General features: G+C 49.0%; 1 protein-coding gene across 8 annotated transcripts in view; it reads left to right on the top strand.

The window, feature by feature from the left end:
• The window catches only part of MIDEAS (mitotic deacetylase associated SANT domain protein), a 67,569-nt gene that overhangs the window by 48,330 nt on the left and 3,124 nt on the right, over window positions 1-16,115 (top strand). For 7 of the 8 annotated variants that reach the window (XM_028496154.2, XM_055088583.1, XM_028496148.1 and 4 more), the window contains 9 exons: window positions 5,274-5,619; window positions 7,569-7,635; window positions 8,129-8,271; window positions 8,401-8,504; window positions 8,976-9,051; window positions 9,770-9,858; window positions 12,290-12,439; window positions 13,657-13,869; window positions 15,345-15,565. In XM_028496154.2, coding sequence (XP_028351955.1) covers window positions 5,274-5,619; window positions 7,569-7,635; window positions 8,129-8,271; window positions 8,401-8,504; window positions 8,976-9,051; window positions 9,770-9,858; window positions 12,290-12,439; window positions 13,657-13,869; window positions 15,345-15,565 — 1,409 coding nt within the window. The remainder of the gene's footprint in view (window positions 1-5,273; window positions 5,620-7,568; window positions 7,636-8,128; window positions 8,272-8,400; window positions 8,505-8,975; window positions 9,052-9,769; window positions 9,859-12,289; window positions 12,440-13,656; window positions 13,870-15,344; window positions 15,566-16,115) is intronic. The other variant, XM_007109021.4, reaches the window with a different exon arrangement.

Genomic DNA, 16,115 nt, shown 5'->3' with positions numbered 1-16,115 from the left:
ACAGTTTTATACTTGAAATTTGGACTGTTTAGGAAAATCCAGAATGTGTGACTCTCTTTTATTTCAGGTCAGCAAATTTTGATTTGGCCTCTAATATGGGTCAGGCCTTGTGCTAGGTACCGGGATGTAGAATTGTTTGCTTGTTCTGTCAGTACAAACATGTATGTTGTACTCTCCCACTAAGATTGAGGTTTTGTCTATTTCTTCTTAGTTCTGTCAGTATTAGTTTTATATACTTTGATGCAATGTTAATTGCATACTTATTTAGAACTGGATTAGACACTTTATCATGAAATATCTACTTTGTCAGATATTTCTCTTTCTTTCCGTTAGTGTGGGTGGGAGGAGGATGGGATGTGTATCTTTTCCATTTTTTTACTTTCAGCCTTTCTGTATCCTTCTACTTAAGGTATATCTTTCGACTGGATTTATAATTGGGGTTTGTTATCATCTGTTCTAACAACCTTTGTCTCTTCGTTAGAGCATTGATACGGTTTACATTTAATGTAATTACTGATAAACTTTGGTTTAAATCTGCCATCCACTTATCCCATCCTGCCTTTTCTTTCTTCCTTTTTTTTTCCTCTTTCTTTGTTTTCCTTTGGATTGATTGGGTTTGTTATTCCATTTCCCCTCTTTATTAATTTATTAGTTATATACTTATGTATTACTCCTTTAGTGATTACCATAGCAGCCTTTATTACCTGGATTTCTATTAGAGAACTAAGCCCTACAGAAGGGGATTTGAGTGACCATTTTCTCAATTGTTTGGAGGATGGTACATAGCTAGTACCATTCTAGATGTGTAGGAGAGAAGTCAACTTATTACATAGTGAATGCCTTATGACATTAGAGCTTAATCCTCTGGTTGAGAAGGGTTCCTAGAGATTAACATGCGTTCTTAGCTTATTGAAATCTAATATAAGTTAGTGCTTTGCCTCTTCTTGGACAATGCAGAGTTCTTATAACCCTTTAACTCCATTTTCCCCTAACCCCTAACTTGTAGAATTATTGACATGAATTTTCATTCTCTCTAAATTTTAACATTGATAGTACATTATAACATTATGATTTTGTTCAGTTGTTGTTCATTTTAGATTTATTCAAATACTTAAGAGTGTTTTGTTGCTTTTTATTTCTTCTCATGTCTCCAAGCTTCCATCTCAGTTCATTTATATGCTGTTTGAAGAACATCCCTTAGTATTTCCTTTAGTGTGAGTCTGTTAGTGATAAATTTTATTAGTCTTTGATTGTCTGAAAATGTTTTTATTTCATCTTCTTTTTTTTTTTTTTTTGCGGTACGCGGGCCTCCCACTGTTGTGGTCTCTTCCGTTGCAGAGCACAGGCTCTGGATGCGCAGGCTCAGCGGCCATGGCTCACAGGCCCAGCCGCTCCGCGGCATGTGGCATCTTCCCAGACTGGGGCACGAACCTGTGTCCCCTGCATCGGCAGGCAGACTCTCAACCAGTGCACCACCAGGCAAGCCCCTCATCTTCATTTCTGAAGGATAACTTTGCTGGGTAGAGAATTCTGTGTTGGTAGTTTTTTTTTTTTTCTTGGCACTTTAAAGATGTCATTCCATTGTTTTCAGTCTTCTATTGTAGTTACAGTATTGAGAAATCACTATAACCCATATTGTTCCTCCTTTGAATGTAATGTATCTTTTTATCTTGTTGTTTTCAAGATTTTTTTTTTTTTGTCATTGGTTTTCAGCAGTTTTGCGGTGAAACCTAAGTATTGATCTCTTTGTATTTATCCTGTTTAGAGTGCTTCTGCTCCATTTTCTCTCTCCTCTCCTTCTGGGACTCCAGTTACACGTTTTGTTAGTGCTTTTCACTGTATCCCCTATTTTGTCTGTCATGCATTTTTCTATGTTTTCCATTTCTTTTTATTTTAAGTCTGACCTATCTTTCAGTTCACCAGTTCTCTCTTTAGCTGTGTCTAATATGTTGTTAAGCCCATTCATTGAATTCTTGTCTTCAGTTATTTTATTTTTCAGTCACCTGAATTTTCATTTGGTTCATTTTTAGAGTTTCTAGTTCTTTGATGAGATTCTCAACCTTGCCTTTTATTTTATTTCATAACTTAAGCATAGTTTTCTTTTTTTTTTTTTTCCTTTTTTGGCCACACCACACGACTTGTGGGATCTTAGTTCCCCGACCAGGGATTGAACGTGGACCCCAGCAGTGAAAGCGCCAAGTCCCAACCACTGGACCACCAGGGAATTCACAAGCATAGTCTTCTTAAAGTTTATGTCTCATAGCTCCATTAATGGGATCCCTGTGGGTCTGTGTTTATTATCTGCTATTTCTTGTTTTTAAATCACATCTTACTCTTTTGTATATCTGGTTATTTTTTATTGAATGTCAGACATTATATATGAAAAATTGTTGAGGTAATTAAAGACTCTGGATGGTGTTCTCCTCTACTGGAGAGGATTTGTCTTTGCATCTGACAGGTTAGCAAAGAGCACAAGCAATCTGGATTACTTTAACTTAATCAGATGATTTGAAGCTGGGCATTATTCCATTTGAGAGCTAATCTATATCTGATTCACCTTTATTCTGAGGATATAGCCCTTTGGAGTCCCAATCCAAAGCCTAGGGGTTTACCAGGCTCTCCTTCCTTGGCAAGTTCTAAACTCCAGTTTTTATTCTGCTGGCTCCTTGAATTTATTAAAAGCTTTACTCAGTTTCTCAGCCTCTCCGTTGTCTCTTCCATAACAGCATCTATCTCTAGGGAAAACACAATTCTAAATGCTGGGCTCACCTTTTTGTCTTTCCTTTTTTTTTTTCCTGGATCTTGGCTCTTTAATTCTTTGCCAACTAATTTGTTCTCTGGTACCTGCAGAAATGTGGTTTTGTATAGCATCTAGATTTTATTAGTCATTCGCAACTGGAGAGTTGGCCTGCATGCCTGTTGTCTATAACAGAAAGGAGAGCTCCAAGATCATCATGAGTAGCACAGTCTCTGCTCTCTGGAATCTTGTTCTCTGGTGGGGGGAGAGTTTGTGGTGGAGGCTGGAGGCTTGGGCAGCTTGTCCTGAGGATGGCAGGAAGGAGCCTGAGCAACTACACAGCTCAACATGCCCATTTCATAGATGAGGAAATAGGTCCAGAAAAGGCCAGAGGCTTACCTAAGATCATACAGCCAAGTAGTGGCAGAGCTAGCCCTGGAATTTGGATCTCTTGAATCCTGCCTGAGGACTCTAACTATACGAAGCTTTTGGGGAGGTCTGTCTCTTTCTTTCTCTTTCTCTCTTTGTGTTACAGACATTTTCAGTCATGCACAGAAGTAGAGAAAATGGTATAATGAGTCCTAATATTTAGCCATCATCCTCTTTTACAGTTTTCAAAATACAACCAATCTTCTTTCATTTGTACCTCTACTTCTCCCTACCACTGGATTTTTTTTGAAGCAAATCCCAAACATCACATCATTCCATCCATAAATACTTTGGTTTGTACCTGAAGTACACCATACATAAGGATTCTTTCCCTCCCTTCCTTCCTCCCTTCCTCCCTTCCTTCCTCCCTCCCTCCCTTCTTTCCTCCCTTCCTTCCTTCCTTCCTTCTTTCCCTCCCTCCCTCCCTCCCTTCCTTCCTTCCCACAATGTCATCACACCTAAAAAATCAATATGAGGGCTTCCCTAGTGGCACAGTGGTTAAGAATCCGCCTGCCAATGCAGGGGACATGGGTTCGAGCCCTGGTCCAGGAAGATCCCACATGCCGCGGAGCAGCTAAGCCCGTGCGCCACAACTACTGAGCCTGCACTCTAGAGCCCGCAGACCACAACTACTGAAGCCCACATTCGTAGAGCCCGTGTCCACAACAAGAGAAGCCACCGCAATGAGAAGCCCGTGCGCTGCAACAAAGAGTAGCCCCCGCTCGCCACAACTAGGGAAAGCCCATGCGCAGAAACAGACCCGGTGCAGCCAAAATAAATAAATAAACACAAAAAATCAATATGAAAAATATTGTCAAATATTTCGAATAGTTTAAATCCATTTTCCCTATAAAATCACAAATCATTACAGCTAGCTTGAGTTCATGTTGGATTTCTTGTCTAGAAGTTTGGGGGCCTTTGGGTCCACTGCATTTTTTTCTGTGCAATCATATTGTTCCCCTAAGGGGGGAGAGAATGAGCAATGTCATTTCTTCCTAGTCTGTAGAAGAGCAGAGAGGGCACAGATGGCTAAAAGACATGGCCAAGGCCTCATGGGGACTCAGGGCCCTCTGCTGGAAGGTCTTGTGGGAGCTGGAACCTGGGATGGGGAGAAAGCCTGTTGTTCCTGGGCCCAGTCAGTGTGGCCAGTCTCACCTGTGCACCCAGGGAGATGATCGATGTCACTCACTCGTGTAGGGCTCCATTCTCTCTTGAGAGGATAGGGATGCAGCAAGGAAAGGCCTCTATTCCTGTACAGCCCTGCCCTCTATTCTGTATGGAGGCCCACAAGGCATACCAAGCAGGGAGAAGTGTAAGCCAGGAGGGCTAACCTTTGACAGTAAAAGTAGGACTAATACTATGAGAATAAAAGTTCTTCAAGGACAGGGCTGTCCTGTTCACTCTGTGGTCTCATGCCTAGCTTGGGTCTTGGCACGCGATATGGGCCTCCATCTAATGCAGAGCTTGGAGTTTAAGTAGTGATAGCAGTCAGTATTGATTGAGTAATTACTATGTACCAGGTACTGTTCTCAGTGATTTCCATGTATTAATTTATTTAGTCCTCATAGCTACCCCATTATGTAGGCATTTGTTATTCCCATGTTAAAAATGATAATGCACACAAGTTAAGTAGTTTAAGTGGTAATTAAAGGAAGTAGATCCCAGTCCAAGCAATCCAGTTCCAGGGCCTGGCCCTTAACTACAATAGTTCCCTGCCCTGTAGCATACTTTACAGCAGGGGTTGGCATCTATGACCTGTGAACCAAATCCAGCCCTAAGACTGTTTTTTACACTTTTCAAAGGATTATTTTAAAAGGGCAGGGGGTGGGGTCAGGAGAAGAAGAAGAATATGCACCGAAGAATATGTGTGTGTCCTACAAAACCTAAAATATATACTATCTGGCCCTTGAGAGAGACAGTGTGCTGACCCCTGTCGTAGAGGAGGCAGTAAGAAGGGCTTTTGGATCTGCTTCCTGGCTCAGGCTTGCCTTAGTGGGTGTGGTGGGCAGACTAAGTTCCAAAGGTGAAACGGGCAAGCAGTGGTCAAGACTTCAGTTTTTCCCAGGATGTAGGTGGCTGAGCCATCTTGGTCTGTTTCCTTCTCCAGGCTGAGGACATGAACGTCAAGTTGGAGGGGGAACCTTCAGTGCGGAAACCAAAGCAGCGGCCGAGGCCTGAGCCTCTGATCATCCCCACGAAGGCGGGCACTTTCATCGCCCCTCCCGTCTACTCCAACATCACCCCGTACCAGAGCCACCTGCGCTCCCCTGTCCGCCTAGCTGACCACCCCTCCGAACGGAGCTTTGAGCTGCCCCCCTATACACCACCCCCGATCCTCAGCCCCGTGCGGGAAGGCTCCGGACTCTATTTCAATGCCATCATGTCGACCAGCAGCATGCCAGCCCCTCCTCCCATCACGCCAAAGAGTGCCCATCGCACCCTGCTCCGGTCTAGTGAGTGACCCCCCCTCGGCAGCCGTGAGGGCAGGCATTGTGGCAGGGCGGTGGGTAGGGAAGACGCAGCTTCTGGCTCTGCCAGGGTTGGGCTGGAATGCTATGGGAAAAGGGGCTCTACTCTCTCCTTTGAGAGAGAGAAGGAGGTTGTCCTGGTTCAAGTACACGCTGGGGTTGGGGAGAGGAGGTGTCGGCCCAACTGCTTGGACTTAAATCCCAGTTCCACCATTTACTGTTCCATCCCCTGTGGAAGTGATTTAAACTCCCTGGGTCTCAGTTTCTTCAGCATGTGAATGAGGATGTTAGTAGTGTTTGGTTAATGATGAAATTGCCAATGTAGTCAGCTGTTTTTAGAACCACAAACAGCAGTTTCCTCTATGGTTCAACCTAATAGCTACCTCAGAGGGTTGTGGTGAGGTCCAGATGCATTAACACACGTAAAGCACTTTCCATTGTGCCTGGCATGTCACATTTGTTCTTAATATTAGGTGGCAGATCCTGTCTCCTGAGTCTCTTGAACGGTCATTTTGGCTGGCCTGGGTGGTGAATTGATGAAAAATGTTGCCCACCCCACACAAGAATTCATTTCCCTGAAAAATAGGATAATCCTATCTCAGGGTGATAGAGAAGACTGAGAGTAATCCCGACCAGAGGTAGCACAGGGGTGAGGCAGTGCGGTCACGGGATTAACCTCTGACCCTGACCTCATCATGGCATGCCTCTCTGGTGCCCTCTGGTGTCTGGGTGAGAAATGGCTCACCCTGGGCTGGCTGGCCTTTGGCTCTTCCACTTCTACTGGAAGCTTGGAAGCTTCTCTCCCTGCCTGGGTTGTGCAGGAAGAAGTCGCTGTAGAGACCAGCTTGGCGGCAAAGAAGAGGTCTGTCCATCCATGAGGATTTTTCTTGCAGTCAGGTGTAAAGCCTGAACTGGGTCCTGTGAGGGCACCAGTAATGTGTGGGACACTGTGGTCTGTTCTAAAGAGAGTGCTGGATCGTTAGGGAGTTGACTTGAAAGCCTGGGAGACAGGAAAGCAGAAGTTTCAGGCAGAGTGGGATCAGCAGTCAGTGAGTGAAGCCTGCAGAGGCTGCTAGCCCTAGTGGTGAGGAAAGCAGTTATTGAAGAGAGGGTGGGGTTAAAGCTGACCTTGAACTAGGAAGCAGGTGGGGAGGGCACACTAGGCAGAAGAAAGGAGAGGTGCAAAGGCCCAGAGGTGGGACTGTGCAGGGAGCGCGAGGGGCCACGAGGGAGCGGCCTGCAGAGGTGGAGGGTCCAGGCAAGGCGGTGGTGGGATGCGTAGCTGGCAGGGGAAATGCCTTGAACACTGAGCTGAGGAGTTGAAGTTTTCTCTCAGGTTGCAGAGAGGAGTGAGCAGATTTTGCTTTTGGAGCAAGAGAGTGTCTTGATCACACAGGGTGTTGAGATTAGCTCGGGAGAAACCAAGGCAGAGAACCCAGCAAGGAAGTGAGAAGATAATTGTGAAAGAGTGATCTCCTTCACCACCTCGATTGTGTGGCGGAAGTTTCAGCCCCTTTACTAGAGCAACCATAGTTGAATGCTGGACTTAATGCTGTACTGTGGGCGCTCCCGGGGCTGAACATGGCTCTAGTAGTGGAACTGGTAGCAGTAGTAATAAGAGTAGCTAATATTTATCGAGGGCTCAGCTTTGTGCATGATTTCATTCAATCCTCACATCAACCTAGGGAGATTGGTAGCAACAGCCCCTTTCAGCAGGCGTGAAAAGGGAGGCACCCACATATTTGGTAAAGTCACAGCTCGTTGTTACAATTGCAGGCTGCAGAGCCGGGACTCAGGATGCCTGATTTCCCAGCGTGAACCTCTGAGTCACTGCTGTGGCTCCTGTGCATAAAGAGCAGCCACCTAGGGTTGGAGAGGGTGGCTTTTCTGAAGAGCAGATGGTGCCGCTTACTAACCTACCTTTTGTACCATAGATAGCGCTGAAGTCACCCCGCCTGTCCTCTCTGTGATGGGGGAGGCCACCCCAGTGAGCATCGAGCCGTAAGTTCAGCCCAGCCTCTGGCTCAGGGGGTGAGGGTGGCCAGCTGGAACCTGGTGTATGCAGGTGGGCCCTAAGAGGAAGAGGAGGCTTCTGTGGGCTGAGCAAACCTCTCTGGGCTTCTGCACTTAGCCCTGGGCTTCACTGATCCCCACCCCAGCTTCTGTGTGGAAGTCACAGGGAAGGAAAGGACCAGCTCAGTTTGAATTTGCCTCTGAGGAAAATTAGAAGGGCAGTCCAAGAGACTCTTTCCCTGTCTGTAAACCTGGAGCTTCTTCTCCCCTTTCCAACCTCTGGGCCTTGCCTTTCTGGCAGCACCAGGTGCCACTTGCCAGGCTGTCCTCATAGAAGCCAGGTTCCCTTACACCCAGCTGAAGCCTTGCCGCGCTCAGCCTCTGCCAGCTACCCCCGCATCTTCTCCATCCTCAGGGAGGAAGTAGGGTTCCCCATCCCCACGTGGTGAAGCCTCACTCCCTGCCCTTTCCTCCCCTGCAGACGGATCAATGTGGGCTCCCGGTTTCAAGCAGAAATCCCCTCGATGAGGGACCGCGCCCTGGCAGCCGCAGACTCCCACAAGGCCGACTTGGTGTGGCAGCCATGGGAGGACCTAGAGAGCAGCCGGGAGAAGCAGAGGCAAGGTGAGAGGGCACGAGCCAGCAGGCAAAGCAGGCAAAGGCTGGCTATTGGGCAATGGGTGGGCTAGGCTCCGCCCCATGCAGCCCAGCCCAGCCCAGCCCTAAAAGTGCCTTTCTCTCCTCCCTCCCCAGTGGAAGACCTGCTGACAGCTGCCTGCTCCAGCATTTTCCCTGGAGCTGGCACCAACCAGGAGCTGGCCCTGCACTGTCTGCACGAGTCCAGGGGAGACATCCTGGTGAGACACTGTCCCCGGTGGAGGGAGGGCCCGTTGGGGAGGCTGGCAGGGATCCGTGTGTGTGCTGTCCAGGAGCCAGGCCTGTCAGCGAGCTGATTTGAGGCAGGCAGGAAGGTCTGACCAAGTTGGGGATGGTAGGGGGTCGGCCTGAGGGAGCCCTGGTTCCAAACTACAGACTTTGCTGTGCAAGGTCCACCCCAGTCTCTGATCCTGGGTAGTGGGTCCCCACCCTCGGACAGGGCTGTCACTGAGGACCTTCTCTATCTGTGGCTGCCTGCCTTGGGGACCATGTGTTTCCTCTTTTAAGAGGCCCTGAGCAGCCCAACCCCCATGCCCTTGCCATCCTGCCAGACCTCTTGCCCCTCCACAGTTAAGAGGGCCAAGAGTGAGTGCCCACCCTACTCAGAGGCCCGAATTTTGCCCACCAAGACCCTGGCCAGGGCCTTGACCTTTTCTTCACTTCCCTTTTAGGAAACGCTGAATAAGCTGCTACTGAAGAAGCCCCTGCGGTTCCACAACCACCCATTGGCAACTTATCACTACACAGGTGGGCTGGCAGGGTGGGCCTGGGGCCTGGGGCCTCAAGGGGTCTCCAGCATCAGTGAGGCTCAGTTCAGTGCTGAGTCACAGCCCCTGGTGGGGCGGGGGTGGAGAGGTGGGGGGGCAGATAAGCCAAGATCCAGTGTGAGGGGACTGACACCAGAGCTGGGGTGGCTCTCAAGGGGCTTCCTGTGCCCTGCAAGGGAAGGGAGAAGGGCATAAGCAGGTGGGAGCCCATCCGGGTAGAAGAGCCCAGAGTGTGGGTATAAGGGGCAGGAACCCAGGGAGTGCCATCCAAATTGGCACCAGGTGCTGGAACTTACAGGACCCCTGGAGTGCCATTTCCCATTCTGGGGACTGTGCTTTAAGAGGGACATTGACCAAGTGGCATAATCATAGCAGTCCCTGGTATCGACCCCCGTTGAGTGGTGCATCCCGTCCGTGCCAGGTATATCACCAAGGGCTCCACATGCATTGTCTCACTTAGTCTGTACCACAGCTGGTGAGGTGGCTTCTATTATTAGTTCCCATTTCACGAGTGGGGAAAGTGAGGCTCAGAGGCTAAGCGACATGGCTAGTAAGTGGCAGAAGCCCGCTCTGAGTGCCTACAGAGACAGTGGCTAGATGACCTCACACTTTTCTGCTGGTCAGAATTGCCCCCGCAGTGCTCACAGTCAGACTGTGAGCTCCCGCCCCACTACCCTGGCTTCCTCTCTGCCCTGCAGGCTCCGACCAGTGGAAGATGGCTGAGAGGAAGCTGTTCAACAAGGGCATTGCCATTTACAAGAAGGATTTCTTCTTGGTGCAGAAGCTGGTGAGCTGGGGCTCTGTGTGGGCGGCAAGAGAGGGGCAGGAGCTGCCTGCATAAGTTGGGGGCTTCCTCTGCCAGCGGGGGGCCCTGCAATTGCTTACCAAGGCCTCTTACAAAGCAGTTAGGTCAATGCCACTAAGTAGCTTCAGAGACATTTTTTCTTTTTCTTTCTTTTTTTAAAAAATACATTTATTTATTTATTTTTGTCTGCATTGGGTCTTCGTTGCTGCACGCAGGCTTTTTTTAGTTGCGGCGCGCGGGCTTCTCATTGCGGTGGCTTCTCTTGTTGCGGAGCACGAGCTCTACGCGCGCGGGCTTCAGTAGTTGTGGCACGTGGGCTCAGTAGCTGTGGCTTGCGAGCTCTAGAGCGCAGGCTCTGTAGTTGTGGCTCACGGGTTTAGCCGTTCCGCGGCATGTCGGATCTTCCCGGACCAGGGCTTGAACCCATGTCCCCTGCATTGGCAGGCGGATTCTTAACCACTGCGCCACCAGGGAAGTCCCCAGAGACATTTTTTTCTAAACAAAACAAGAACGGAAATGATCAGGCCTTTTCCCCCTTGGTTCTAAGCCCCTTCCCTCACCTTAGGGTAGCGTGGCCATACTCTGAAGTCTCAGTCCAGAGCGGGGCCTGAGTGGGCACCAGACCCAGTGGCACCAAATAAATAGTGACTTGCCTAAGGGAGAACAGGAAGAGAAGGGGGGCTGCAAGCAGAGGTGAGCCATCCTAAGGGGCTGGAGTACTTCAAAGGCCACAATTAGTGGGAGGAGAAGTCACCCCGAGATGAGGGGACCGAGAGCTAGCAAGAGACTATAACTGACCTAGGGGGCTTCTGCCCACTTCCTGTCAGGCCCGGGGCTTCCTTCCAGGAACTCAGTTGACAGAGTAGAGGAAGCCTGGGCCTAGTTTTCCTAGATTCTCTTGTCCTCCCCCTGTGTTCTTCTGGGAGAGTGATCTGCTAATCCAAGGGCTTGCATCTTCCCACCAGCCCTGTCTCACAAAGCCTGGGCTATGGGGAGAGTGAGCTGTGTGGACAGCTGAGGGAAGAGCGCTTCCCAGAATGTGCTCTTTCCTCCTGGGATTGTAGGTTGTACCAGGAACGCCCTGGGGCCTGGACAAAGTGCTGACAAATTCTCCTACAAGGGCCCTGTTGTGAGGACAGTCGTTTGCTGGGCTCCCTGATTGGGCAATATTGCCGGGAAGTACATGCCTTGTGAAGCTCACTGAGGCGCCCCTAATGCCTTAATGAAAAGAGCAGACCATTAGTCAGGCAAACAGATGATTAGAGGGAATTGATGGTAAAAGTATAAACAGGATCTAGTTAATAAATTTGTGACTTGGCCATTCCTGGGAGATGAGTCATGTCTGCTTCCTGCTCATGCACAGAGGGCCCTCACTGACCCCTTGGGCTCTGTGGACAGGACACCCCAGTTCCCAGTGCAGCCCAGCAGTTGGCTGAGCAGTCTGGGAGTCTGGGGAGATGGGGGAGAGTCAGAGAAAACAGCTTGGGGGCTGGGGGGAGGTCGTCCAGAAACCAAACCCAGTGGCCGAATGGATTTGTGAAACAGGAGGGCTAGGGTTTCAGAGTTTGGGAGGCCCTTGGGGATCATCTGGTCTCAACCCACTCACTACTTTCACACCAAGAGCCTTGCCTAAGGCCACACAGCCATTTAGTAGCCTCCTGCTTCCTCTTCAGGTTTTCCAGGGCTTTCGTGTTAGTCTCCCCTGAGTTCCTCCCCAACATAGGGCAGTTTGACAATTCTCTGTCCTCACTGCTCCCTGAAGAGGAATGAAATTGTTTGTTCCGATTGATGTAGAGAGACTGTGTTAACAGGTCTAGTCTAGCTTTGAATATGGATGGTGCCCAGACTTTTTCCCCTTTAACTTTTCATTTTGAAAAATCTCAAGCTTACAGAAAAATGGAAAGAATAGTATAATGAACACCCATATACCTCTCAGATTTACCAGTTGTTAACATTTGCCACATTTGCTGTCTCTCTGTGTCCATAAATAAACTCACACACACAGATATCCTCTGTTTTAACTAATCATTAAAAGTTACAGACATCATGACATTTGACCTAAATATTTCCTAAAACAAAGATATTCTCCTACAAAACCATAGTACCATTATCACACCCAAGAAATTTAAACTGACACAATAATACTCTCTAATACATGATCCGTATTCAAATTTCCCCAGTGGCTCCATGTTGTCCTTTTTAGCTTTTTTAAAAAAAATAGTGCTGAAGTGTTGAATTTGGTCAGTGGTTTGTGCAGAGCAGGTGGTGGAGACATGCTTGTATTTCCTGGGTTTATTGGGTTTAGTGTTTGCTAAGGTTAACGGAGGGGCATGCAGGGATAAGAAAGGCTGGAGTGCCCCCAGGCAGGTGAGCTGAACCCGGAACTCTGACCTCAGTTTTGGCTTCAAACCAGATCCAAACCAAGACCGTGGCCCAGTGCGTGGAGTTCTACTACACCTACAAGAAGCAGGTGAAGATTGGCCGCAATGGGACGCTAACCTTCGGGGATGTGGATACAAGTGATGAAAAGTCGGCCCAGGAAGAGGTTGAAGTGGATATTAAGGTGACTCCCTTCCCTGCATCAGCTGCTTAGGCTGAGGTGGGAGCCTGAGGCCAAGCTCTCCAGGACTCCCTGGAGGGCAGAGAAAGGAAGGCAGTGTCCCTGACAGTCCCAGGGACCTGATGTCCTGGACACTGGCCCTGGACCTTTGGGTTCCCCTCTCTGTCTGCCAGTGTCATCGTAATAATATATATTGTGTTGATGCAGAACATTGGGGGAAATTTCCCACAGTATTTGCACTAGCATTGACTTATTGTCCCCTCGTAGCAGATCTCTAACACTGTTTCCTAAACTTTAGTCATTCTTGTATCACCTTTATGAATTCTGCTGTATCTGCATCCTACCACATGTCACCATTACTATTTTTGTCATGTCCATACACCACTTGTGCTTTTAATATTTTTCTTTAAATCAACCCATTTTTTACTCAAGGGAAGCTTTATATCACAATCATAAATAGAAAACCAGTGTTGCTTGCCATAGAAGGTACTGGTAAAAATAAATATATATGAAAACCAAACAATGTTATTAAATTCTAGCCAGATACTATTACCTGCGGAGGCTCTGAGATGAGGCCTGACCTCTCCTTGTTAAGTCTAGAGCAGTATAAAAGACACATTAATACCAACTCGAGACTTTGTCCTTGACATAATCAGGATTGAAAGAGAATTGAAAAGAGAACATTATTCAATTCTGTGAAGAGAATGTTATTTAATTCTGTGTCCATGTATCCACCTAATATCATCTTGGGGTCACAAGTCCACACTGGTGACATGCTGCTCTAAGACAGGGAGTGATTTAGTTCCCATTTTGCAGATGGGAAGGGGGTAGAGATACAGAAAATGTTACAAAGATAGCTTAGAATGGAGCTCAAGGCTGCTGCCTGGTTCCACCAGGCCACCCTGCCCTAGAATGTGTCTCTTGGACACACCCAAGAGGACAGGTGGCCTGTGGGGAGGGACTGGCATGCTCCCTCCCTGCCCCAGCTCCATCTCAAGTGCTTGGTCTCATCCTGAGGGCTTCCAGGCATCAAGGCTGTCTCTCATTTTACAGGCGGATTAGCGGTGGGAGAGTATAGAGTCTAGCACAGGAGGCCGCACTGGTCCAGGCCAGGCTAGCAGGACTAGCAGGGCCTAGTGAGCCCCTGGCTGGGTCAGAATCGGTGCATATGGCTGCATGACTGAGTTGTAGGCTCACTGCCCTGTTCTTGTCCCCCATAGACTTCCCAGAAGTTCCCAAGGGTGCCTCCTCCCAGAAGAGAGTCCCCAAGTGAAGAGAGGCTAGAGCCTAAGAAGGAAGTAAAGGAGACCAGAAAGGAGGAGGAGGAAGAGATGCCAGAAGCCCAGGAGAAGGGGGAGCAGGAAGAGGGGCGAGAGCGAAGCCGGCGGGCAGCGGCTGTCAAAGCCACGCAGACACTACAGGCCAATGAGTCGGTAAGTGTCACCTCCACTGGGGGAGCCCAGGGTTAGGAGGACAGCTGGAGCTGGGCCTAGGGGTATGGGAGGGAGGGCAGAGCAGGAACATGATGATGATCATCATCATGGCAGGAAAGCACTAGATAGTTTATGCTGTTAACTCATTTTATCCTCATAACTCCATGTAGTAGGTACTGTCATTATTCCCATTTTACAGAGAAGGAAATTGACGTCCAAGATAAGACAGCTAGTAGGCAGCCTGACTCCAGAATCTGCTATTAATTTTACACTATACTGCTTCTGTATCTGAGTCACAGAGGAAAAAGGCTTTGTGAAAACCCAGGTGTGTGGGACACTGGGGAAGCATTCCTGACTTACAGTTCAGACAGGGCTCCCCCTAAGATAGCCGTGTCCCTGACAGGATTCTGAAACTGAGCTGAGACAATGGGAATAACAACAACGGCCCCTCACACATGTTGTCTGCAAAGTGCTTTCCTGTTCATTATATCATTCATCCCTCGCGATAACCCTATAAAGTGTTAGCCCCCACCTTGCCGATGGAGGAAGCTGGGTTCAGAGATGCTAAGTGACTTGCCTGAGGTCCCACCCCAGGTCCTCCTAGTGCAGTGTTCTGTCCACCACATCACAGGCCAAGAAGCAAGACATACCAGCCAGAGCTGTTCCTTGTCAGGGAGAGGTCCCCCAAGAGAGAGAGGGCTGGGTAGGGTCTGCTGCGGAACTACTATGAGAGTATTTGTTTGTTTAATTTGTGTTGTACACTTAAACTTACAGGAAAACCCTCACAAACTGTAGACACACAGCTGTTTGCTCCCTTCTGAGCCTTGGCTGTGCTCCTTCTCCAAGAGCTGTGCTCACTGTACACATTCCACTAAGTTCTGCTCAACTTTTATGAATGCTTTCCTGTGGGGTTTGATCCAGTGCACACATGTGTGACTCCTAATGGCCATCTGGGGCTCCCCTAACCCGAGGTCCATGGTTCGCATACCCTGAGCAGCACCTCTCCAGGTCTGCACCAGGCGTCCTGTGCTCTCTGGCACCTGCTTGGCATTTCCCATGGTGGCTCATGTTGTCATGAGCTAACTGCATGTCTGTCCCTTCAGACTGTGAGTTCTCTGATGGCAGGGGATCCTGTCACCTCTGTATCCCCTGTGTAACCTGGCATGTTACACAGATTTGAAAGTCATTTATGGAATGAAGTCATGAATAGACTAAATGACTGAAAACATGAACCCATGTCATTAAGAGAGACACCAAGACCCCTGTCAGATGCATCAGGAAGTCCTATAGCAGCTAGGGCTGTCCCACGTAATTACGGTACCAGCAATTTGTGAAAACAGAGCTGTGAGTGCCTTGTCACTGGAAAGATTCAAGAGGATGCTAGGGGACCATTTGGAATGAGTGTATGATCTTTAAAAGCCCTCTGTTCACGGATATTCCATAATTCGAGATCCTCTCTTCCCCAAATCTCTTAGCTCTCCTTGTTTGACCCTCTCCAGGCCAATGACATCCTCATCCTCCGAAGCCACGAATCCAATGCCCCTGGATCTGCGTGTGGCCAGGCCTCAGAGAAGCCAAGGGAGGGGCCAGGGAAGTCACGTAGGGCACTTCCTTTTTCGGAGAAGAAGAAAAAACCAGAGCCATTTAATAAGAGCCAGAATCAGGAGAACACTTTTCCGTGTAAAAAATGTGGCAGGTAAGAAGGCAGACCCAGTCTCCACTGGGACCTGGTAGGTTGGCTGCGGTTGGGGGAGGGGCAGACGTCGATTCCTGGGGAGAAGTAGGAGGAGTCACAGCTTTCGCCCTGTCTCCTGATTGGCTCAGAGGGTTTCCCCGGGCAGTGACGTCCCTTGGCAGCTTTTAGAAGAGGGATGATGGCACTGAATCGGGAGCCCATCGGTCCCCTTGTTGGAGGGTGGGGCTGGACAACGTGGCGCGGAGCAAGCCAGAAGGGCCAACACACACACACACACACACACACACACACACACACACACACACGGCCGGGGAGCCCCCAGAACAGTCACATACATACACACACACACACAAACACGGCCGGGGAGCCCCCAGAACACACACACACACACACACACACACACACACACAGGGCCGGGGAGCCCCCAGAACAGTCACACACACACACACACACACACACACGGCCGGGGAGCCCCCAGAACAGACACACGCACGCACGTGCGCACTCTGGTGCTCTACCCTGGAGGTCCCAGGGGTGGATGCTGACCTCT

This window comes from Physeter macrocephalus, chromosome 11, assembly GCF_002837175.3.
Source record: "Physeter macrocephalus isolate SW-GA chromosome 11, ASM283717v5, whole genome shotgun sequence".
In the NCBI taxonomy this organism is placed as follows: domain Eukaryota; kingdom Metazoa; phylum Chordata; class Mammalia; order Artiodactyla; family Physeteridae; genus Physeter; species Physeter macrocephalus.
Note: the sequence above shows the minus strand (reverse complement) of the source record. Positions and strands in the feature narration are given on the sequence as shown.